The 27,476-nt window shown below is 32.2% G+C and overlaps 1 protein-coding gene across 1 annotated transcript in view; it reads right to left on the bottom strand.

Moving 5' to 3' along the window:
* Positions 1-13,633: 13,633 nt before the first annotated feature.
* The window catches only part of LOC118987919 (gamma-1-syntrophin-like), a 110,633-nt gene continuing 96,790 nt past the window's right edge, over positions 13,634-27,476 (bottom strand). The window contains exon 8 of the mRNA XM_037047260.1: positions 13,634-14,079. Within this exon, the coding sequence (XP_036903155.1) occupies positions 13,921-14,079 (159 nt within the window). The 3' untranslated portion in view covers positions 13,634-13,920. The remainder of the gene's footprint in view (positions 14,080-27,476) is intronic.

Below are 27,476 nucleotides of genomic sequence, written 5' to 3' on the forward strand. Positions count from 1 at the left end.
TTAGCACAAGTAATGTCCACTTTTTACCACAAAATTATAAGCATGTAATTCTGTAACATAACAAGATCATGCTCAAGTGCAACATATGATATTTTAGGTGATATGTTCACATTAAAACTACAAATTACTGCACTTGTATAATTATCCTACCAACCACACTTAAGCAGGACTTACTTCTGCTGGACCTTGTATATGTATGCACACACCCTGCCTGTGTTGTTCTACTGTCTGAATCCTGAGTTGTACACACACTAAATGTTTGTAAAAACATAAATGATCAAAAGCCTTTTTAACTATTTTCAAATTCAAATGATAATTTTAGTTTAAAAGAAGTAAGACTTTATCTTGGTGCTTTTTACAGACATAATAATCATTCATGTCACTATTGACTGTGGAATTTTCTAAGTACTTTTTCTAGGTAGTTAAAAGAGATACTTGTAGGAGGGAAAAGCAAATCAAGAGTATATCAATTCAGGGAAACCAACTAGAAGTTATAATCAGTCACAAACTTAATTATCTGAAGAAATTTAAATATACCATTCTCATTGATAAAGAAATGAAAGGGAAAAATTGTTACTGTACAAACCATAAAACTAGTAGATGAATGTGGGGGCAACTTTGCCCACAAGTCCCCCCATCCACCATGGATGAATGTAACACCACCAAGACATGATCTGCTTGGGGAGGAGAGGTGGCCAGTTTCTCAGAGGAAAAAGGCCTCAAGCCCCTTCCTCAAGGGACTTTTATTGGGTTTTAATACACAGGAATACGGGTGGTAAGAATCAAACAGTAGATAACATTTCAAAGAAATCTGAGGGCTTAATTTGAGTCAGTGTCTGTCAGGAAAAGGGGTTGCAGAAACTTTGGGAGACATACTCATTTTCTGCTCAGACCCCTAACATGTGAATGAAAGCACTCTTAGCAAAGCAGGCTTCACAGGACTTTTAGGAATTATTTTTTATGTTAGATTACCCCTGATCCCCCTCTAGCCGAGCAAGGGGCTGCACTGCCTCCGCCATCACAGGTTGTCAGAGTTAAGTGGATTAGAGGCAAGATGTGTTTCTCCCAGAGGACATGGGGACTTGGGCTATGTCGGATAGCTGGGGGCAAGGGTCCATCACTCCCTCTTTGTTGCAGCCCCCCAAGCCCTTCCATGATGGCCTCCCAGGTGATCATGTCTGGCTTAGGTTGCCCCTCTTCTGAGGTGTCGTACCTGTCATGGACTATCCGACCATGCATTGGGGGCAGGGGGAGGAAGCAGAGGCAACATTTGCTACCAGAGACAAGCTTTGTCTCCTTGTGGCTTGCATTCCAAAGGTTGCTCACTCAGCCTTAGCCATGCAGGGTAGTTACAACTCCTGAAACCAGGCAGAGTGGTTTACAACAAATGCAAACTGGCGTATGCTAGATGAAATCACAGAGCTACACAGGTGCCTCTGACTAGGTGTGAGGGAAGCAGTCTGCAGACAGGGCATGTAGTAAGATTCAAGGACCTTACTTGAAACCAATGTTATTTACTTCACCGTCAATAACAATAACAACAAAAACAAAATGATATCTAGCAGTTTGTTTTATGAAAGGATTTTGGGCACTTTAGTTAGTTTCATCCTGTTATCCTTAGTTCTGTATGATCTTTCTTCATTAGTTTAATATTTTTTCTAAAATGAGCTTTCACCTTTGAGTTTTTAGAATCAAATATTATTGTGAAACAAAGTATTCACAATAGCTAGTTCACCTACAATGTCTTAACATAAATTATATGGGAAAATGTATTCAGTTACACATTTATATCTCATAATATTTAGGCAACACATTTGAACATATTCTCTTTCTTGATTTCTCAGAACAAAAGACAATTTTAGAATACCTTTTTTTCCAAAGGGCTAATAAGCATTTTAATTTTTTTTAATTGTTATTCAATTATAGTTGTTTCCATCTTCCTCCCATTACTCTCCCCCACCTATCCATCTCCATCTCCCACATTTAATCCTCCTCTCCTCTGTTGTCTTTGTCTGTGGGTCCTTTATATATGTTCCTTGACAACACTTCCCCTTCTGTCTCCCGTTATCCCCCTTCTTCTTCCCCTTTGGTTACTGTTAGTTTTTCCTTCATTTCCATGTCTCTGGTTATATTTTGTTTGCTTGTTTGTTTTGTTCATTAAGTTCCACTTATAGGTGAGATCTATGGTATTTGTCTTTCACTGCCTGGCTTGTTTCACTTAGCGTAATGCTCTCTACTTCAATCCATGCTGTCACAAAGGGTAGGAGTTCTTTCTTTCTGTTGCGTAGTATTCCACTGTGTAAATATACCACAGTTTTTTGATCCACTCATTTGCGGATGGGCACTAAAGCTGTTTCTAGCACTTCGCTACTGTGAATAAAACTCCTATGTACATAGGGGTACATAGGTTCTTTTGGATTGGTGCTTCAGGATTTTTAGGGTATAGTCCCAGCAGTGGAATCGCTGGATCAAAAGTCAGTTCCATTTTTAGTTTTTGGAGTAAATTCCATACTGTTTTCTACAGTGGCTGCACCAGTCTGCATTCCCACAAACAGTGTAACTAGGGTTCCCTTTTCTCTACAACTTAGCCAGCACTTGTTGCTTGTTGATTTGTTAATGATGTCCATTCTGATGCGTGTGAAATGGTATCTCATTGTGCTTTTAATTGGCATCTCTCTGATGGCTAGTGATACTGAGCATTTTTTTCAGGTGTCTATGCGCTCTCTGTATGTCTTCCCTGGAGAAGTGCTTCTTCAGGTCCTTTGCCCATTTTTAATTGGATTGTTTGTCTTCTTGATGTGAAGTCCTGTGGGTGCTTTATATATTTTGGGGATCAGACCCTTGTCTGAGGAATCGGTAGCAAACATGTTTTACCATACAGTTGGTTCATTTTCCATTTTATTGATGTTTTCTTTAGCCATGCAGAAGCTTTGCAGTTTGATGCAGGCCTGTTTGTTTATTCTTTCCTTTATATCCTTTGTCCCAGGGGATGTATCTATAAAAATATTGTTGTGTGGGATATCCAAAATTTTCCTGCTTGTCTTTTTTTCTGTGGGACTCTTATGGTGTCACAGCTTATATTTAATCCTTTATCCATTTTGAGTTTATTCTGGTGTATAGTATAAGTTGATGGTCTAGTTTTTTTGTTGTTGTTGTTCGTGTACCAGTCTAGTTATCCCAACACCATTTACTACATAAGCTAGTTTTTCTCTATTGTATGCTCATGCCCATTTTGTCCAATATTAATTGACCATAGAGATGTGGGTTTATTTCTCTGGGTTTTCTATTATTTCTATTGATCTTTGTGTTTGTTCTTATGCCAGTTCTGGACTGTTTTGATTACAGGATTCCTTTTTTTCCTGCTACCTCTCCAACACTTGTCATTATTTGCATTGTTGATAATAGTCATTCTAAAAGGTATGAGGTGGTATCTCATTGCAGTTTTGATTTGCATTTCCCTAATAGCTGGTAAAGTTGAGCACCTTTTTGTATATCTGTTGGTTATTTGTATATATTCTTGGGAGAAGGATCTGTTCAGCTTCTCTGCCCATGTTTTAATTGGATTGTCTGAGGGTTTTTTTTTTGTATTGAGTTGTTTAATATATTTTGAATATTAAGTCCTTCTCAAAGCTGTTGTTTGCAAATATCTTCTCGCATTTGGTTGATTGCCTTTTTGTTTTGTTAATGATATCTATTGCTGTGCAGAATTTTAGTTTAATATTATCCTGTTCATTTATTTTTTGTGTTACTTCCCATCCTTTTGGGGTCAAATTCATGACATTCTCTCTAAGACCAAGGTCCATAATTTTAGAATCTATGCTTTCTTCTATGCAACCTATTGTCTTAGGTCTTACATTTAGGTCTTTGATCTATTCTGAAATAATTTTTGTATATGGGGACAAATAGGAGTATAGTTTTATTTTACATATGGATTTCCAGTTTTACTATCACCAATTATTAAAGACTTTCTTTTCTCCATTGTATGCTTTCATGACTTTGTCAAAAATTATTTGTCCATATACATGTATTTTTATTTCTGGACTCTCAATTCTGTTCCTTTGGTCTGTGTGTCTGCTTTTCTTCCAATAACATGCTGTTTTGATTATCATCACTTTGGAGTGTAATTGAAAGTCAGATTGTATGATAACTCCATTTTTGTTCTTTTTTTTCCTCAGGATTGATTTTGTTATTTAGGATCTTTTATGGTTCTATAGAAATGTGATGATTTTTTGTTTTATTTCTTTAAAAATGCCATTGCACTTTTGGTGAGAATCACATTAAATCTGTATATTGCTTTGGATAATATGGATGTTTTTTAATTATGTTGATTTTTCCTATCAATGAACATGGAATATCTTTTCATTTTTCTGTGTCTTTTTCAATTTCTTTTAATAATGCATAATAGTTTTAGTGTATAGATCCTTCACATTGTTTATTAATTTTATTCCTAGGTATTTTATTCTTTTTATTGTGATTTCAAGAAGGAATTTTCTTCATTTCTTTTTTAAAATTTTGTTGTTAGTATCAATATATAGGAACACAGTGGATTTTTTTAAATTATTTTTTCATTGTTTAAGTAAAGCTGTCTCCATTTTCACCCTACCTCACCCCTCTACCCCACCCATTCTCACCTCCCACCCTAGAACCTACCCTCTTTGGCTTTGTCCATGTGACCTTTATACATGTTCTTTGATGGCCCTTCCCCTATTTTACCCCATTATCCCTCTCCCTCTCGCCTGTGGTTAATGTCAGTTTGTTGTTTATTTCAATGCCTCTGGTCCTATTTTGCTTGCTTATTTGTTTTGTTGATTAGGTTCCACTAACAGGTGAGATCATATGATATTTGTATTTTATCACCTGGTTTATTTCACTTAGCATAATGCTTTCTAGTTCCATCCAAACTGGAACACAGTGGATTTTTATTCATTGATTTTTGTATCTCGCATCTTTATTATATTTGTTTATTGTCTCCAATAATTTTTGGTAGAATTTTTAGGGTTTTTAAATTTTTTTATTTTTTATTTTTTAATTACAGTTGACCCTGGATACTTTTTTCTTTTGAAATCTGCTTTATTTAATATTACTATACCCACTCTTGTTTCCTTTTGCCTAATTTTTTCATGGCATATACATTTTTTCATTATTTTCCTACACCTTATCTAAATCTCTATATGTTAAATGAATTTCTTTTAAACAGTCTCTAGCTGAGTCATTTTTCAAATCCAACCTGCCAATCTCTGCATTTAAATTGGAATAGTCATATTATTTAATGTACGTTGTGATATGTTGGGGTATTAAAATGCTATTTGACTTACTGCTTTCTATTTGTTATTTGTTTTTTATTTTTTAATTTTTTCTTTTTTCTGCCGATGAAGTTCACTTAATAATTTGTTTGGAATTGTATTTGGATTTATCTCTAGTGTTCTTATGTGTAAATGACTGCATAACTTTTGTTTGAAATGCTGTGGGTAATACATCATACCTTCATAAAATGTTTATTTCTGTTGTCTTTTACTAGTTACAGTAAATTGTAAACATCTTAGTTTTCTTCTTATCTCTCTATTCTTCTTAATTTATACTATATTTTATTAACTACTTTATCAACCAGTATTACTATTTTTGCTCAACCATCATTCATAGTTAGGAAACTCAAAATAAGAAAGCTAAACCTGCTATATTTAATCATGTTTACATTTTCTATTTTTTTATTTTCTAATACAAGATTATGCTTTTTTAAAATATATATTTTTCTTTTGTGGAGGTAGCCATGATTATGTTGTTAGTAAAATTCATATGGTTTTATTTAGTCTGAGAATTTCATAATTTCTTCTTATTTATGAAGGATATTTTTACTGCATAAGATTTTGGGTTGATAATTCATTTCTTTTAGCACCTGAAAAATGCTGTGCAACATCCTCTGGCCACTGTGATTACTGGGGTAAAATCTATTGTCATGCTAATTGTTTCTTTTTCTATAGGTAAGGTTTCCTTTCTTTTTTTTTATTTATTAAGATTTTATTTATTTATCTTAGAGGGGAAGGGAAGGAGAGAGAGAGAGAGAGAGAGAGAGAGAAATCAATGTGTGGTTGCCTCTTGTGCGTCCCCTGCCAGGAACCAGGAACTGGCCGGCAACCCAGGTATGTGCCCTGACTGGGAATCGAACCACAATCAAGTGGTTCGCAGGCCAGTGCTCAATCCACTGAGCTACACCAGCCAGGGCAAAGGTTTCCTTTCTTTTATTATTTTAATTTTCTTTTCCTTTACTTTGACAATTATAGTGTTTTGGCTTTGACATAGTTTGACTGTGATATAGTTTGTCATAGAGGTCTTTGACTTTATCTTGTTTGTAGTTCATTGATTCTTCAATCTATGCGTGTGTTTGTGTGTGTGTGTGGCAAATATTGGCAGTTTTCAATAATTAGTTCTTCAAATACTAGTATAAGCCCACTTTTTTGTGCTTTCCCTCTAGGAATTCCATGACAATTTCAATGGAAATCCCATTGTTATGTTGCCTGCTAACTGCTAGGCCTATTCTCATTTGATTATTAAAAATACTGCCCTGGCTTGTGTGACTCAGTGGATTGAGAGTCAGCCTATGAATCAAAGGGTCATAGGTTTGATTCCCGGTCAGGGCATGTACCTGTGTTTTAGGCCAGGTCCCCAGTGGGGGGACATATGAACATAACATGTTCAAGGTTATTTGATTCATCTCTTGGTTTCAACTCTTGTATTTTTGAATGAAATTATAACTCAAGAAGAGAAGACTTGAAGTATTTTCTATTGTCTTGAATATTGTTTAAAAAGCTATCAGGTTACTGCTACACAGCAGAGATATTTATCCTTTCTAGATGTCATTTGGATTATTTTTATCTTTCACAGTGCATTTCACAGAATTAGTAAATTGAGTTCCAATATTCCTGGGGTTTTTTTTTTTTGGTTGTTTGTTTACTTTACAATGTCTTAACTTTGAAGATTTCTCTTTTATACTTGCTTTTGGAAAATATCACTCTAAATAAAAAATTTGGTTATTCTCTGGAGACACATACTCTATATTAGTTTAAAAATAATATGTCAGTGGTGAGAATGGCTATCATAAACAAAGCAATAAGCAACAAATGTTGGAGAGGGTGTGGGGAAAAGGGGACTCTGGTCCACTGTTGGTGGGATTGCAGACTGGTACAACTTTTATGGAAAACAGTATGGAATTTTCTCAGAAAACTAAAATTGGACTTGCTTTTTGACCCAGCAATTCCACTGCTAGGATTATATCCTAAGAACCCTAAAACACCAATCCAAAAGAACCTATGCACCCCAATGTTCATAGCAGCACAATTTACAATAGCCAAGAGTTGGAAGCAACCTAGGGGACCGTCAGTAAATGAATGGATCAAAAAACTATGCTACATATACACAATGGAATTTTATGCTGCAGAAAGAAAGAAGGAGCTCCTACCTTTTGCAACAACATGGATGGAATTGGAAAGCATTATGCTGAGTAAAATAAGCCAGGTGTTGAAGGACAAATACCATATGATCTCACCTTTAACAGGAAGCTAAACAACAAAACAAACAAGCAAGCAAAATATAACCAAAGACATTGAAATAGAGAACAGGCTGACAGTGACCAGAGGGGAGAAGGGAGGGAATTTCAGGGGAAATAGGGGAGAGATTTAGAGGAACATATATAAAGGATACATGGACAATAACTGAGAAGGGTGGAAATGGGAGGGGGAGCACAGGAGTGGGATGGGATGGGAGTAACATACAGAAAACTGTACTTGAAAAATAATTAAATAAAAAATGGAAAAAAATAAAATAAAATCCTAATTTAAAAAAACAATAATAATAATGCCAAAAATTTATTAACATACCTTATATATTAGAAGATGCTTTAAACAAAATGATAATGCAAGACAAGAAACATTAGACATTAAAAAAATAAAAGAAAAATACCAAGGAAATCAACTCTTGTTTATATTTTAAATTTTGTCAACTATTATTTACAATATTAGCAGTAATCATATAAAAGCAAACTTGCCAATAAGAATTTTCTTGAAAAATAAGCAATTATGCCATTAATTGCTTATATAATCACTAAAATAATGTCACAGTCAGTTTTGAATTACCATGCACTTTAATTTTGAACAAAATATTACTTTTGGTTATGGTTTTATAGAAATTATTTAACAATAACACCTTTCATTAAGCATCTTCCATGTTCTAGCATAGCTGATAGGTGATAAATGTATAAATGTAAAGAAGAAAGACATAGTCTCTGCCTTCATACAAGTTGAAGTTTAATAGGGAAGATGGTAAATTTAACTACACTAATAAAAGTGGCTAAGTGCTATAAGTACATAGCAGATAGAATTCAGCTTTTCTGATATAAAGAAAGGGAGCCGAAGCCTCTTATTATAAGTATTTTTTAAGATGTCATCTTAAGGACTGTTACATGTTGACAAATGTCCCTCTCAAAATAAATAATCCAAAGTCTTAATACCTCAGAAGATGGTATTATTTGAAAATAACATCACTGTGAATGTAATTAGATAAGAGGTTATAATGGAGTATGGCAGACCCCTACCCATTTTGAGTGATGTCTTTAAAAAATTAGTAATTAAATAAAATGGTAACACACACAAGGAGATTTCAATTATGCTGCTGCAAGCTAAGGAACCACTAGGTACTAGGAAAGAATCCTGAAACAGATCTTTTTAGTGTCTCAAAAGGAGCATGACCCTCCTAACACCTTGAACACAGATTTCTAGACTCCAGTACTTTGTGCTAGTAGATCTCCATTATTTTAAAATCATTCTGTTTTTGGTACTTTGTTATAGCAGCCCTAGCAAACAAATACAGTAATGATGAGGAATTTCAAATTGAAACACAGGTTACAACCCATTTAAAATAAACACATAATCCACTTTTGACTGATACAGTTGACTCTTGAACAACACATATTTGAATCACACAGGTTCACTTTGTGTGCAGGTATTTTTTTCAATAAATATACAATCATTCCTCTTATTGCCAGGTTTGCATCCTCAGATTCAACCAACCTCAAATTGAAAATATTTTCAATCTGCAATGGGGATTTGTGGTTGCAAAGAGCTGACTCTATGCATTCTTCTATACCATTTTATATAAGGGACTTCAGCATCAATGAATTTTGGTACTCACAGGGTACCATGGAACTGATCCTCCCACAGATACGAAGGAATGACTGTAATTAAAATTTAGGGGAGTAAAATCTATATGCAGATTTTTACAGCAGAGGGGTTAGTACTCCTAACCCACCCTATAGTCAAAGGCCAACTGTATGTGGTTAACTTTTAAAACTCCACATTTTGCTATTCTTGTTTATATATCCCTCCAAAACATAGTTATCTATTTATGTTACATTGTAATTTTGAGGGAATATATTTATAGAAGCATTCAAATCTATTCATGTAAACTATTTTTTACCTCTATATAAACACAAACATGTACAGAGTAACATTTATCTAAAATGTATAATGCATATTTTTGTGGTTGTGAGATTGAATATAATATCTGTTTTATTTTATGTCTTGTATTCAGTGCTTAAATTATCTATCTATGATGAGCACGTATAATTTTCCAGATTTTTTTCAAAACAAAAATTGAGTATATCAAAAATGAGAAACAGGCATTTATTTACTAAAATAATGTTGATATCAGATTTTTAAAAAATAAATGGTGAGCAATTACTTTTATGAAGCTGTAATTACTCAAAGACATCTATGGCTTGTATGCCATAATATAATGAGCTCTTCTAGTAGCAAATAACCAGATCATGATGCCCTGTTGGATCAATCTACTCAATACAGATTCAGCTCATAATGGAACACTGTGAAGATAAAAAAGTTGTCATGCTTTCAATAGTTTTAACTCGGATTGTTTTGGTAATTTGTCAGATAACATCTTTCTTTACTCTTTAGGGTCTTTTTGAGGTCAGGTATACAATTGTCATAAACATTGACGGGCCAGAACAGATCATTCCTGAAGAGGTGTGTCCCCAAGGCAGAGAGTTCACAACTGTCCTTGTTTGTCTCTCAGGGTCATGCTCTTAACATATGTAAAATTTAAAAGCTATCCCCAGAAATAAAAACACAAAATTAGTAAAAAGTATTTATTTTTATTTTCCAGTATGCTTCATTAAAAAAGATACAGATTTATTAGTAGTACATTAATAAACTTAAAGAACAAAGTGATAATTTGTTGCCACAAATATTAATTTATATTTACAAACATTCACCAAAACAATTAAAAATGAAATAAATACATTTACAAGTTATATTTATGGTATTTTTCATTTTATTTTAATATCTATAAAATATATACTATTTATAATATTTTATTTATCTTTGAGGGCAACTTCAAGTGTGCATATAAGTGGATTATGGTTTTAAAATACTAAGGAATAAGAATAAATCATATATAACAGTTCTAGAGGAATGAATAAAATAATTTTTTAAGGAGAATTCATGGTATAGCAGTATCAAGGGGCAAAATGTTTGTTATTAATATCAGAACATCTACATTTATCTTAAAAAGTAAAGCATGAGATTGTCCTTGTTTATTTAAAGCTTTTCCACACTGCTGATTTCTAGCAGTAAAACTAAATAAATTTTAAATTAGTATTCTTCACAATGACAAATCAAAATTCTCTCAAATCTAGCATCCCATGTAGACAAAAGTTTATAGGCAAGCTTTTTTATAGATGAGGGAAATGTCAATATAAAACTAATGCTTTCTCTTCTTACATGGTTAATAAGGACTTGACATTTATTTTCAAGTAATCACTTCTCTACTTGCTAAATGACAGTTCTGTGATCAAAAGCTTTAAAACTATAAGTTTGTATAAGCCTGGAAAATGGGCAAGGAATGATTATTCTCTCTTAAAAGAGTGCTGGATGAGAAATGTTAGAATACACGTTACACATATATTATCTACTAAAGTGGTTTTAAATAAATATTTTTGCAATATAACCAATTTTAAATGCCCCTGTTTTAATTTAGCTAAAATGAATTTTTTATTTTTATCAGGCAAAATATGTTATTATAATAGTTAGCAAAATTCAAAATATTTGAACTTTTTCTCTGACCCCAGCATCTATTGTATAATATTCTCCTTGAACTTGCACTATGCACACTATAATGAACCCTTGTAATGTTTGCATGTATATGCAAATGTATACATATATATGTACATATATATATACACATAATATGCACAAACATATACAAAGGCACTAGAAGAGTTAACATAAAAGTACTTTTTTTCTGTTAAAATGTGCTCTAGTACAAATTAGGTTTTAATATGAATAAATCTAATGCTTCTAAATCTAAACTACATGAGAAATAGAGATCAATCTGAGTATTTTTCATTCATGAGTTTTCTCATTCAATTAACCCAAGTTATACCAAATTACAAAACTAGTATTAGATTGTAAAAGAAAATGCTAAATACTATCCGTTAACTAAGAAAAATCAAAATAATATTTTTAATAGGTGGCTGCTCTGCTAATCATATTATGTAGAATTTTAGGCTTCTTTTGTATCAATAGTATCAAAAATAAATTTAGTATTATCATAAATTTTAATTCCAGTTATAAACTATAACATAAATTTAAAGATATTAAGTATATGTGTTTGGAATATTTTAATATAATCCATCAGCATTTTATTATACATACATTTGTATATATGTATGTGTGTGTATGTGAGTGTCTGTGTTGCACAAGGAGATACACACCCATACATATCTCTTTGTGTATCTTTTTCTTCATCATACACATAATACAGGCTAGAATATTTTTATGATGTAACAAAAAGGACACTTATGCCAATTGCCTTTGTATTTATAAAATCAAACTTTTAAAAATCTGACATTGATTTTTAATAACTATATTACAATTACATAAAGGTTTAAACATTTTTTCTTTTGACTAACTTGCCCACTTCATATTTCCTGTAGACCAGCTTATCACAATGTGAACACACAGAGGTTACCTCAGGTGGGGCACACTGAGGGATACAACTTTAATTAGTAGTAGAGATTCTGTAATGAACTAGCTGCTACAGCTTTACATCCTAAAGTTGATGCCTCCCTCTATTTTTTCTCCATTACAAACAATAATGGGTTAGTAAACTCCATCTTCTGCGGGCTTCTTCTTTTAGAATTACCTTTGTGTTTGATTGATACATATTGAGGAGAAATTGTACAGTATTATTCTAATTATGGATATATAGTTATTTTGTGGTCAAAATAATATTAATTAGCATTGATTTTTTCCAACATTCTTTTAATAGAATGTTCTAGGCCCAACTTAACATTTGCCCATGCATAATTATGAACCTGGGCAATTTTTATAAAAAATAACATGATTCAGAATTCTAGTTAGATGTAACTTGATAATTGATAGTCTATGATTACAGAAATAGTTGTATACTAATTTTTAAATTATAATGGTAAAATCTTTTTACAACTTATTTTTCCCCCGTTAAGTGGTATTTTTCCTACTATTTATAAAATGTATCAAATCACTTTAATAGATACTTGGTCCTTTTCACAAGGAAATATCCAATTGTGTTTCAGTTGGGAACATGTGTATTAATAAGAAAGTGTTTTTTTTTCCTTTTTTTAGAATAGGTAGATGATTGTTTAAAAGCAGAGCTCAGCAGTGAAGGACAAAAAATGTTTTCTACATTATACACAAACTTATGTAATATCTGGAATCTGACTTGTGTGCACAAACACCCAATCCAATCTTTTCAAATTTCCAGCCTCTTCACATTTAGGATTCCTTAGAAAATATCCCTAAATTAACCCACATTGTTTGGAGTTGTGTAATAATTTTATGATGTGATAAGATAAAAAAATTTAATTTTATTTTTGTATTCATATTTTATCATCAAATACTACTAACATGAAAAAATTAATTTAACTAACATAATAATAGATTTGAGATCATTTTCTAGAAACATTTCAATTCATAACTACCTAGAGTTAGGTTTACAAAGAATTGTTTCTCACACCAGAGCTGTTGATACTATGTTTTTCCACAAAAGTTTTGGAGTCACTGAAAATTTATGAAACTAATTTGAAAATAAATTTTTAGGTAAAATATAAATATTCCTAAATGAAGGACAAAATATATGTTCATGAGCATTTCCTTCCGTCATAATTAAATTAACACTGGCAGTGAATAAAGCATTTCGCATAAGTGATCCAAGGAGGAAACGGTTTACTTCACATTGCGTCTTCCATAGGTCAGTGTTATTATCCTATTGCAGTTTTTAGGAATACTTTACAATAAGATAAACAAAATTGGACTGTCAGTATCAAATCATGAAATGAGACTACAAGGAGAAATCTACATCTGCAAATTAAACTGTTTTTTTTTTCCTTTGATGAGATATTTTGCATGCTAGTGTCCTTGTTGCCATATGGGTTTTTTGCCTCCCTTAGGCTGCACATAATAAAATTATAGAGCATTATTATTTCACGGTCTGACCCAACATGTATTTGCATACAAAATAATCTAAAATACAGAAATAGCCATTTAATTGGTATTTTTATTTATAGGTAGCTTACAAGTTTTATATTATTTACATAATTCAAATCATTCATTTTTTCCTCACTTTTAATGAAAGCAGTAAACTGGTACAAATCAACCAAAGGAGATAAAGCAGTTCTGTTCATTTAGAATTATTCACAGATGCCTTCTAAAATAGAAATGCCTTTGAGATCCCCATGTGAGCATTTTTTTCTGCTGAAATTTTATTTTGTCTTCATTGTTGACTTGCGGATATTATTTTTCTCTGAGTTCTAAAATGATAAATCTGTTTATTCTATGTATAGAGTCATGGTAAGTGGTAATACGAAGCTCAGTTATATCAAGTTGTATACTTCACTTTGCTTGTAGAAGTGGAACTGCCAGCAGCAGAAGCAGTAGCCTGACTGCCTAAAAAGAGAGGGTCCAAACAAGCTACTTTGGCAGCAAAGAATGAATGAATGCAGTGAAGAACAGCAAACAGATTGGAAAATTCTAGCTCCTGAAAAGAAAAGAGAAATGGGTCAGAAATTTTTTTCTTTAAAAAATTGATAGCAAGTAGACAAGTAGATCATAGCCAAACATTTTTCAAGTGCAATAAACTTGACTACAATAAACTATTTCTAATGTCTGGCAACTGTGGGAAGTTTTGTTCAATAGGAAAATTTCATATATATTGCAGATTTACTTCAAAACAAGGTTGAGATTGAAGGACTAGGCATACTTATTATTCATGAAAGTCATTTCAATATTGGTAAATGTTGCATAAAAATATATTTGGCTAGATCAAAATTTATTCTTGATAAGCTATAATAAAAGACAACCATAAGAGTAGTTTAAAAAGTATTTTTATTTCTTTGTACACACTTTGAATGACAGATTTGGTGTGGAATGATTTTAGAAAACATTATTCACTATGCTTTAGAATAAGTTACTATTTGTCATACGACATTGAGTATGAACTCCTGAAAGAAAGGAAGTATTAATGTTCTTGACATTAGGAGCCAGAGGGTTCAGTTTCAAAAAATAATGCACCTTTTTCCATTTTTATTTTTTCCATTGACTTTTTTATTCCTTGGAGATTATATCATGATACGATTACATGCATAAAAAAGTTCAAGTTTTTAAATGTTTTAAACAATGGATTTTAACTCCAAATTTAAATGAGGTACAGTTAAATAATCTATAAAAATAAATAGGCAATTATGTTATTTTCTATGGACTCTGGAAAATATTGGAAGCAATTTTTACATTTGGTTATATTTAGGCTTCTATTGCAATGTATATGCAAATTTTAGAAGTTAAAAAGTATTTTCAGTATTCCAGTAAAGTAGTTGTAATTATTAATTTTTAATTTAAATAATATTAATTGTTGCACTTGTTTTTTGTTAAAACCATGAGGTAATTTTAGGATAGAGTTTAAAAGCTTATGAAAAATCCATAAAAATTGTGAAACCTAATTAACAAAACAAAGAAGTAAGCCAAATATAACCAGAGATACTGAAATTAAGAACAAATGGACAGTAACCAGAGGGGAGGAGCAAGGGGATAATGGAGGAAAAGGGGGGAAGGGTTTTCATGAACAACTATAAAGGACACATGGACTAATCCAAGGGGGGGGGGTGAGATCAGTGGAGGGAGGTGGGGATGGCTGGCAAGGAGTGGTGGGGGGAAAAGGCAGACAACTGTACTTGAACAACAATAACATTTAAAAAAAGAAAATTTATAAAAATATAAACCATAAAATTATTTAATTCTATGAGAATTGAGAGGAAAAAATATATATGCTTAATGAAGTATATATAATAAACTTATAAAGAAAACAACAAAGGAGTAATAAACCATATGAAATTGCTGGTGAAGTTATTGTTATATAATTAAATATTTGTAATAAAAGATACAAAATTATAATCAATGTGCACATTACTGTTGCACATTGCAATTTATAATATATGGAAATGAAAAATAACACAAATAGAAAAGCAATTTATTTACAACGTATTTTAATATCTTCATTTGCCAGGAAACTATTTATTTATTGCATCCATTTTTTTTTGTTGTTGTTGTTCAAATACAGTTGTCTCCAACCCCCCCACCAGTCTCTCATGCACCATCCATCCATGGATGGATCTGGAGAGTATTATGCTAGGTGAAAAAAGCCAGGCAGTGAAGGACAAATACTATTAAGTGGCACTTAATCAACAAAACAAAAAGCAAGCAAAATATATTCAAGGAACTATTTAAATAAAATGATACACTTTGTGAATATTTTCTCTGTTCATGCCAGAGGAGTGCAATATAGCACAATGTAGACTTACAGTTCTGTACAACACAGATAAAAATAGCCATACTGTCTCAGTAATTCCCTTTAAAACCAGTATTTCATAGTTAGTTTCCTATAGCAAATATTGACTTATTCCAGAAAAAAAGAAATATATCGGTTAACTATTCTAGTGTCCTAAAATGCTTTCATGTAAAAATTATTTTAGTTATTCCATCATTATTTCATAAGTTTTTTTAACAATACCTACTTCAGTGGTACTATGGCATATTACTGGTTAACTAAGAGGTTTTCTCTTTCCTTAACTCTATTCATCTCTTCAGTCTTTGCACAGTGACCATATTGAATGCAGTTGCAGACTTTGATGCTTCCTGGGTCAACCCATATTAGGTCCACCACACACAAAAAGAATGGGAAAATTTTGGAAAATATGAGATGTGCCTGTGTACAATTAAATAAATACAACAACAACAAAACACACAATTCATTCTTGGTGAAAGGAAGAATATTGTTGAAACTTGCAACCTGCCAAAAATATAATAAGTACCTTTTTTCTCAAAATTAATGCTGCTATACCTTTAATATATTAGGTATTGTATAATGGTTATTAAAAACCGAATATCTAAATATATAAAATTTTGGAAGGATTAATATTTTTCATTATTCATACCATACTAATTATATGCCAATTACATAATGTAGGTTGGCACTTTAAGCTTTTTACACCTTTTCTCAAGGGAGTGAGTTGTAGGCAAAAATATGTAAGAGAAAGAAGGAGGCAGAGATGTGTTCAAGTTTGGACCTTGATTCCAAAGTCAACTCATGTTTCCTCAGCCTCAATGGTCCTCTTTGACAACTGTATCACTCCTTGGGCTTCAGTTATTACTTCTATAGAACCAATGCCTTTCTTTTACTCTTTTAATGCAAGTCTTAGAACTACACATTTATCTATCTACTGAGCATCCACAAATGACTTCTACCTAGTTCTATCTTCTTGTCTTCCATCTTCTTGTAATGAAGTTCTTCTAATTCTCCTGAATCTCATACTAAGCAGAAGCTTTTTGGAAATTAATCATTCACTGATCAATAAATATTTGTTGGTGCTTACTATGCATTTAGTGTTTTTCTTGGTGAAAAGATATAGTGGTTAGCAAAACAGACCCAAAAAAAGTACTGATGGGATCTACATTCTAGTGGCAGGGAGCGAATTATAGTAATTAATAGTAATTGAAGTTAAAGAAATAACACAGGCGAGAATTGGTGCAGCCATATGGGACTTATGAATTTTACTTTGAGTGACATGGAAAACTGCTGGTGATTCTTTAGCTGAGAAGTGACAAAAATTCATGTAAATCTTAAAATGATAATTTTGGCTATACTATTGAGAATGAGCAATTTGGGAATAAGATTTTTTAAAGGGAAAGGAGGTTTAAAGATTTCCAATAAGAAAAGATGTAGAATTTAAAGTTAAGTAAAGATGATTCCAAGATCTATGTTTGAACTACCAGAAGGAGAAAGTTGTCATTTACTACAAAGGAGAAATTGAGGGAAACACAAGTTTGGCATAAAAGATCAAGAGTTTAATTTTGGACATGTTGCATTTGGGAGCAAATTAGAATTGCAAGGGATAAGTATATAGTTGTAAGAAAAAATTAGGGGTGGGATTAAAAATTTAGGATCTGTCAACATGTAGATGATAAGTAAACCTGTGGTCTGGGTGAAAAGATCAAGGTGTAGAGAGTATGTAGAGAAAAGGACTAAGAACTAATTCCCAGGAACCTAGTAAAATGTAGAAAATAAGAAAGAACCAGCAGAGAAAATGAGCAGTAGTTGCCAAGGAAGTGAGAAAAAGTAGAGTATGGTAAAATGACAACTGTAAATTCACCATTGAATTTAACAACATTGAGGTCATTTTTACTGTTTACAGGAACATTTTTTATGGAGAAGTGTTAGAAGAACTCATAAGGAATGGGTTCATGGATACCTGCGTGGGAAGAAATTACAAAACAAATATATATAGAAGGCTTTAAGAAGTCATTTGAAAAACATAGGTCAATAGGTAAAGTTAATTTTTCCAACAATTAAGAAATTAGGGTATATATATGTATATATATCCACAGATATTAATAGAGCTGTGAATTTGTTAATTCACAAGTTTGTGAATTAAAGGAGAAATAAACAGCAATATATTAGTAGGAGACTTTAATACCACACTTAAGTCTTTGGATATATCAAATCACCACATAGAAAAATCAATAAGGAAAGATAAACCTCAGATAACATATTAGAACAGATGAAGTCAACAGAAATTTCTATCCAAATGGAACAGAATGTACATTCTTATAAGGAACACATAAAACAGTGTGTTCCCAGGACAGATTATGTGTCAGGTTATTATGGAAGTCTTAATAAATTTTAAAATTTGAAATAATCTCAAGCAACATTTTTACCACCATGTTATAAAAATAGAAATTAACTACAGGAAGAAAATTGAAAAAGTTAGCCCTGGCTAGGTGGCTCAGTTGGTTGGAGCACCATCCCATACACCAAAGGGTTGCGAGTTGGATCCCTGGTCAGGGCACATACCTAGTTTGTGGGTTCCATCCCCAGTTGGGGTGTACAGGAGGCAAACAATCAATGTTTCTTTCTCATGTATCAATGTTTCTTACCCTCTCTCTCTCTCCCTTCCTCTCTCTAAAAATTAATAAACGTATCCTTAGGCGAGGATTAGAAAAAATAATTACAAGTACTTTAAACAGACAATGGTTAATTAAACAATGAAAAGAGTAATAATAAAATGCATTGATACAATGAAAATGCAAATACAACATACAAAAACTAATGGGATGCAGCAAAAGCTGTATTTTTCTCTATGAATTTCTAAGTGTGAAATTCGTGAAGATATATGCCTATCTCACAAATATCTGATAAATATAGATGCAAACATTTTCAACAAAATATTGACAAATTGAACTCAACAAAACATTAAAAAGATCATACACATGATCATGTGGATTTATTCTAAGAATATAAGCATAGTTCAACATCCACAAATCAAATACTGTGGTATACATTAACAAAATGAAGGCATGACCATCTTAAAATATGCATAAAATATTTGACAAATTTTAACATGCATTTATGATGAAAATCTCTTAACAAAGTGGGTAGAGAGGGAATGTATACCATCATAATGAAGTCAATGTATGGAAAACCAAAAGGTAATATACACAACAGTGAAAAGCTGAAAACCTTTCCTCTAAAATCAGGGCACATACAAGAAGCAACCAATGAATGCATAAATAAGAAAAACAGCAAATTTCTCTCTGTGTCATAGAAAGAAAGAAAGCTGTCAAGGAAGGTCTTAACAAAATTCTTGGCAATGTCTGTTGGAGATCAGATTTCAAAAACAGAGCAAAAATGTACAAGTGTGAGTACATCAAACTAAACAGTTTCTGCATAGGAAAACAGATTATCAATAAATGAAAAGGCAGACTATTGAACAGGAGAAAATAATCAACAAACATATATTTGATGAGGAGTTAGTATACAAAAATATGAAGTATTTATATTATATAATAGCAAAAAATTAATTAAGACATGAACAGACATTTTTTTGCAAATGAGACATTAGAAATGTACAAGAAAAGATGCTCAACATCACTAATCATCAGGGACGTGCAAATCAAAATCAAAATGATACTTCATCTCATGCTTGTTAAAATAGCTATTATATAAAAAAATGAGTAACAATTGTTGGCAAGGATGTGGATAAAATGGGTCCTTTGTGCAGTCTTGGTATAAATGTAAATTGGTGAAGCTACTCCAGAAAAGAGTATGGATATTCTCAAAAAATTAAATGTAGCTGTGGCTGTGTGGTATAGTTGGTTGGAACATCATCCTACACACAAAATGTTTGCAGGTTTGATCACTGGTCACGATGTATAAAAGAAACAACCAATGGATCTCTCTCTCTCTCTCTCTCTCTCTCCCTCCCCCCAACTCTCTTCTCCTTCCTCCCCTTCTAAAATTAATAATAAGTTATATCCTATGGCGATGGTTAAAAAATAAATTTTTATATAACATAGCACTTCCGTTTTGGGGTAATTACTTGCAGAAAATAAAAACACTAATTTGAAAAGATATGAACCCCCCATGTTTAACACAACATTGTTTACAATAGCTAAGAAATGGAAATAACTTAAGTGTCTATCAGTGGGTGAATAAATAAATAAAAGTAGTATGTATGTGTATGTTGGATGATGAAATTCAATCTGAAAAAAATGAATTCTTGTCACTTGCAACAACATGGATAAAACTTGAGGTCATTGTGCTAAGTAAAATAAATAAAAAAAAAGAAAGACAATGGAGTATGATCTAACTTATATGTGGATATTTTTTACAAGCTTATAAATACAAAAAAACAGATTGGTTGCTTTCTCCCTCCCTCCCCCTCTCTAAAAAATAAATAAATACATTTTTTTAAAAAGACCATAATTTCCTAATTGTTGAATGTTTAATAGTTTTTTAACTGGACATGTCAAATAATATACCCTGAAAATTAGATTCTCATTTCTCCCAAGGCTTTGCTATTACCATACTTCAGTATTGTGGTATTTTTCTTTTTTGTGTGATCCTCCCAGAGCAATTCATAATTCTTTAAAATGTGTGTCTCCTAGTAATGTTGCCAGTAATGTCTCTGCTTGTTTAGTTTACTGGTCACCTAATGATTTGACAGATATTTCCTTAAATGATTTGAAGCAATGTTTAACAAATTTTCCATGGGGTTCTGTGTGTACTTTGTGGTACTACTTCAATTCTTTCTAAGCCTTTAGTTCTTTTTTTCACAAGGTCATAAGATCAGGCAGAGATGAGACATTAGGGCTACTTTCCTGATCATGCATAAAGTCCTATTCTAGTTTTTCTGAAATATATTGAAGTTTTTCAAAGCCATTTACTGATATCTTAATTTTCATATTTTATTTTTTTTTAGTGTCCCTAGTTTTGTGTTTGTTACAACTGGTATCACCAACTCAGGGAGGTGGAATCTTAAACAACTGCTGATGATTGTTTTCAATAAATATCTTGGGGTAGGATTTTCCCAAAGACAAAAGTCTGAGTCATGTCAAGCACTGAAAATGGATTTTTCAGGAAACTGCCAGATAGACCAAATAATTCAATTTTTCTGGGGATAGAGCTCTTTTGAGATACTTCAAGCCTAATCTGTACTTTTCTAATCCTTTTGGGGTGTTGGTTTTCATATCTATCTTTTCAAGGTGATAATGAGCTCTCGAATAAGTAATCGAAATAGGACAACTTAAATTTCAACAAAGCTCCTTAATCATTACCAAAATTTATTTGTTCATTCTGTTTCTAACAAAAACTCTATAGTTATTAGAAACATTTGGTTAAACTTAAGAATTTTAAAGGTAAATTTTGATAATTTGATTTTTCTCTTATTTATTTTCTCTAATAGTGCTATTCCAGAAGACATTTTTGTGTAATCTGGAAGTCCAACTCACATTTACTTTTGATTTATTAAATGTCTTAGTGTACAATGAATTTCAAAATTGATGTGGTCAATAAACATCAATTTATTTGCATTACAATGATTATTAGCATAGGTTTAACTCCAACAGATTTTTTGGATTCTTTTATTTTACCCTCTTCATCTACATCATGGGTTCCTAATAATAAGAGCCTGTTTCTCTTTGTGGTTTTGGTTATTGGTTTATTATGTATTTCTCTATCCTGCCTGCCATTATAGAGCTTGGTGAATAAAAATAGAAACTATTTGTTTGTCAATCCATATCAAAATTTTCACTTTTAAATCTCAGATCATTTAAAAATCTTGATGTAATATAACCTTATTTAATGATAATGCCCATGTCATCCCTTCAAGTTAATTTAAATAAAATAGGGTACTGATATATATAAATATGTTTATATCATTTATTCAATATTAAGTTACTTAGTAAATGGAAATGTGTTAGTAGTTTCTTAATGCCAAGGACCATAAATTTGAAGGAGATATGGCTGTTGCAATAAGAAAACTCATTTTGGTCATTTATAAACCTATTTTAAACAGTTAATTTTAAGCTGCTTAAATCTTTTTTAAGGATTTTATTCATTTATCTTTTAGAGGGTAAAGGAAGGAGAGAGGGAGAGAAACATCAATGTATGGTTGCCTCTCATGCGTCCTCTGCTGGGAACTGGCCCGCAACCCAGGCATGTGCCGTGACTGGGAATCGAACCGTGGTTGTTTGGTTTCCAGCCTGTGCTCAATCCACTGAGCTACACCAGCCAGGGCTAAATTGCTTAAATTTTAAATGCAAAAGACTAAGTACTATATATTCAACTTCAGTACAATTTTATGGTAAAAATTAATTGTATTAGGTTGAGATTCAGCTATTTTTCTTATTTTAAAATGCTTTCATGATTGTTGTAATTTTTAAATTTGTTTTTTAATTATAGTTGACATAAAATATTATATTAGTTTTAGGTGTACAAATTGATGATTAGACATTTCTATTCTTTATGTAGTGATTAGTTGAAGTCTAGAACGCATCCAACACCAAATACAGTTATTGTGACATTTTGACTCCATTACCTATACTGTATTTTCCATCCCCATGACAATGTTTATATTTAACAAATTTCATTCTTAACATCTTTCACCTCTTTCATTCAGTCCATGCTGTCCTCCCATGTGGCAACCATCACTTTTATTATTATTGTAATATTTATTATTATTGTAATATTGCTACTATTTCTTTTATATGAGAAGATAACACATTACCAGGTTACTATACTCTGTATTTTAAGTGATTTCTATCTTTGGAAAATGCTTTCAAGTGTATATTTGTTATTAAAATTCTGTATTTCAAAGTGTTTTTACTTATACAAATTTAATTAAAATGTAATTACATTTTCTATAGGTAAATGATGGCTGTAGGCAAAAAATAAAATCATCAAACCATGAAATAGATTCCCTCGATGAGCTACGTATTCTGGAAGCAGTCAATATTATTTTTCCCTAAAAATTGCCATTTTAAGTTTTATAGCTTACATTAAAGTTATGTTTTGAACACAAGAATATTTTCGAGTCTTAAAACATATGGGTAAATAAACTGTAATACCTCTATCAAGAAAAAAAAGAGACTTGAAAAATGCATTATGGGAAAAAATTATCAGAGAAAGAAAATGGTTGAAAATCCTCAGTGATTTGATTCCCAGGATATTAGAAATTCGATTAAAGGTAGAGGTATATGCTATACCAATATCTCCTTTATTACAAGTTCCTTTTTTTAACCTAATCAATAGTTCAAAATAAAATTTCAGATAAAACAAGCAATATGTAAATTATACCTGCATGTATTGACTCTGATTTTGCTCTGATTTATTTATAGCTCCTTCAGTTCTGTTTACATATGAGGCAGAACCTGAACTTTTAAATAGGTGCCCTGTCCTCATTTTTCTTCTCAACAATCTAAAGAACCAGTGCTCTGGACCGATTGTAGGACAAGGAAAATGATCTTGTGATTTCCTAAACCCTTTGGTCCCAGATGCCAAAAAGTGTCAGAAATTGTGAAAAGCAGGACAGATAAAAGCAGAGCCTTCCATGTCAATGCAGAGATAGATCCTTCATCCCAAAGAGACCTCAAGTGCCAGAAAGGAATTTGTTTACTTTAACAAAAAATCATGAATTCTTCAGTGGGGATCTTTGACAGACACTTGCTATGCATACAAATATCATTGTGTTATATATTCAATTCCTACCTTCAAATCACAGAATGTTTTGTCTCTAGAGAAATCCTTTAAAGTGGGCATTTTATACACAATTTATAATGAAAATGATGATATATAAAGATGAGCTAGAAAGTGGCATTATTAAAAGTTGAGTCTCCATTTCTTACTTGAGTCTTAAATGAAAAAGAGCTTTTATGGCAGTGTGGAGTCTCTGAGATTCTGGAGACTGGGAGTAGGACAAGGTTTGCAGGGAGAAGACTTTAATGACCAAATCTATTTCAAAATGTTTCCAAACTCCACACTACTCCATTAAGTATAAAAGCCATTTTTTCTTTTCCTTCTCTTATTGTATAGTTCAATGAGATACCACTCTACATTAGTCAGAATGACCATCATTAACGAAACAACAAACAAGTGCTGGTGAGGTTGTGCAGAAAAGGGAACCCTAGTGCACTAAGAGAGGGAATGCAGACTGGTGCAGCCACTGTGGAAAACAGTACAGAATTTCCTAATAAAGCTAAAGATTAAACTGCCTTTTTTCTGCCATTTAAAAAAATTATTTAATTGTTATTCAGGTACAGTTTTCTGTCTTTTACTCCCATCTCAGCCAACCCCACCCCCAGTGCTTCCCACCTCCCTCCCATTTCCACCCTTGTTAGTTTTTGCCCATGTATCCTTTATACTTGTTTCTGTAAATCCTTCCCCTTTTCCCCTGAAATTCTCTCCCCTCTCCCTTCTGGTCGCTGTCCACCTGTTCTCTATTTCAGTGTCTTTGGGTGTATTTTGCTTGCTTGTTTGTTTTGTTGTTTAGCTTCCACTTACAGATAAGATCATATGGTATTTGTCTTTCACTGCCTGGTTTATTTCACTCAGCATAAGGCTTTCCAGTTTCATCCATGCTGTTGCAATGGGTAGAAGCTCCTTCTTTCTTTCTGCTGCATAACATTCTATTGTATNAAATTCTCTCTCCTCTCCCTTCTGGTCACTGTCCACCTGTTCTCTATTTCAGTGTCTTTGGGTGTATTTTGCTTGCTTGTTTGTTTTGTTGTTTAGCTTCCACTTACAGATAAGATCATATGGTATTTGTCTTTCACTGCCTGGTTTATTGCACTCAGCATAAGGCTTTCCAGTTTCATCCATGCTGTTGCAATGGGTAGAAGCTCCTTCTTTCTTTCTGCTGCATAACATTCTATTGTATATATGTACCATAATTTTGGGATCCATTCATTTACTGATGGGCACCTTGGTTGCTTCCAACTCTTTGCTATTGTAAAGTGTGCTGCTATAAACATTGGGGTACATAGATTCTTTTGGATTGGTGTTTCAGGGTTCTTAGGATATACAAAGAACTTACACGACTCCACTCTAAGACAAGTAACCCAATTAAAAAGTGGGCAAAGGACTTGAACAGACATTTCTCCAAGGAGGACATACAGAAGAACCAAAGACACATGAAAAGATGCTCAATATTGCTAGCTATTAGAGAGATGCAAATTAAAACCACAATGAGATACCACTTTACACCAGTCAAAATGGCCATCATAAGCAAAGCAACAAACGACAAGTGTTGGAGAGGTTGTGGAGAAAAGGGGACCCTAATCCATTGTTGGTGGGAATGCGGACTGGTACAACCACTATGGAAAATAGTATGGAATTTTCTCAGAAAAATGAACTGCCTTTTGACCTGTCAATTCCACTACTAGGATTATACCCTACAAACCCTGAAACACCAATTCAAAAGAATTTATACATCTCAGTGTTCATAGCAGCATTATGTACAATAGCCAAGTGCTAAAAACAGTACAAGTGTCCATCAGTAAACGAGTGGATCAAAAAATTATGGTACATTTACACAATAGAATATTATGCAGCAGAAAGAAAGAAGGAGCTCCTACCCTTAACTACAGTATGGACAGATCTGGGGAAGTATTATGTTAAGTGAAATAAGCCAGACAGTGAAAGACAAATACCATATGATCTCACCTATAAGAGGAACCTAATCAACAAAACAAACAAATGAGCAAAATATAACCAGAGACATGGAAATAAAGAACAAAATGATAGTGACCAGAGGGGAGGGGAAAAATGGGTGAGAGAAAGGGAAGAGGCAAGCCAAGGAATATGAATAGAGGACTTATGGTCATGGACAATAGGGGGAATTGACTGTGGAAGTTCGGGTGGGGTGGGGCAGGGGAGAGCAATGGGGAAAAATGTGGGACAACTCTTACTGAATAACAATAAAAAGAAATATACCACTTTGCCTTCCAGATTTCAAATCCAGTATTTTAAGATTAAGATGCTGTATACTGTATATGTTAGTGTATAATATATATTTCTTATTAACCTAGGGAATTTAGTTATGGACAACTATGAAAATAAGAGTCTATATTAATAATATGTATAAAAGGACTCACATGAATAAGTATAAAGGACACATGGACAATAATTAAGCTGGGGGCGGAAATGGGAGGGAGGTGGGGAGCACTGGGGGGCAGGGCAGGGAACATAAAATAGAAAACTGTACTTGAATAAGAATTAAATTTTAAAAAATAAATAAATAACAATAAATATTATGAATAACGCTACAATGAAAATGTTATTGTGTTATGTTCTTCTCTTTATCTCCTTTATGTCCTTGAGGCAAATTTTCAGTAGAATTACTGAGTAAAGATGATTAACACTGTATATTTCTTCAAATGCATTGCTGTTATATACCTGTTTTCAACATTATGCACATCAACAAAGATGGATGAGTATTCTTGTTTCAGCACACTATTGATGAAACAGAATGCTGCAATGATTTTAAGTTTGTTATTGTAACAGTTATAAAGTATTACCTCATTGTTTGTTTATACCTCAAATTTCTTTCATAACTAAGGAGTTGAACATTTTTTGTTGCTAATTTTACTTCTTGCATTTTTAAATTTATATCCCCTCTTTAAAGATTACTCTTCAATTTAATGAACACTTTTAACTTTTAATCTCTGGCTTCCTTTTAGAATAGAGCTTTTAATTTTTATATTGATTGCTGCATATTTTCCCAAGGTATTTTCCCTTTAAGTTACATTATTTTTATTTTAAGGATTTATGATACATATAATCATAATCTACCTTTGCTGTTTGTTTTAGCTTCAATGTTATCCTGCAAAATATTTTCTTGGTCTCTTATTTGATTTTTGTATGCATACTGTTAATTTTTCTCCCTTTGCTCTTTATTTTAGGATTAAAATTTATTTGATAATAGAAAAAAACACTTTTAAAAAGTTTAAAATAACACTGAAATAAGCTTTAATTTTAAACTGTCAAATAACAATAGTGTTCATGTCTTCAGTTGAAAATCATCCTCCTGTTCAAGGAAAGTTTTGAAAAGCGTATTGTAGCTTTGGAAAAAGAAAAGGGAAATTTACTAAGCTTTCTTAGTGATGAAGTGAAAATTCGAGTTTCTGCTTTAAAACAAAAAGTATAACACATATGTGTATTATAACATCATCCTTAGACACACATAAAACAGCAACAACAATAAAGAGGAAATTTTCTCAACTCTCACATATATACACAGTTTTTTTCAGTATTGCTGAGATTTCTTTACAAATGAAAAGTTAAATACAATTTATAGCTTTCACTCATATACACTTGACAACTCAAGCAATCCTGTTCCCTAAACAAATGATATTTTTTGTTAATTAAGCTCTGGTTAAAATGTATTTGCCTAGTAATTGGGAATATTATTAAGTTAAGGCATGTTTTCTTAGAAATACTTATTTATCATATGTGACAATATCTGAGTCCACTCTGAAAACTATTGTATCATTTTAAAAATTATTTTTCTAAAAAAGAAACAATGTAACAGCTTTCTTATATAACCACTT

The sequence above is a fragment of the Sturnira hondurensis genome, unplaced genomic scaffold (assembly GCF_014824575.4).
Source record: "Sturnira hondurensis isolate 20B ecotype Veracruz unplaced genomic scaffold, ASM1482457v3 Scaffold0005509, whole genome shotgun sequence".
NCBI classification, from domain to species: Eukaryota; Metazoa; Chordata; class Mammalia; order Chiroptera; family Phyllostomidae; genus Sturnira; species Sturnira hondurensis.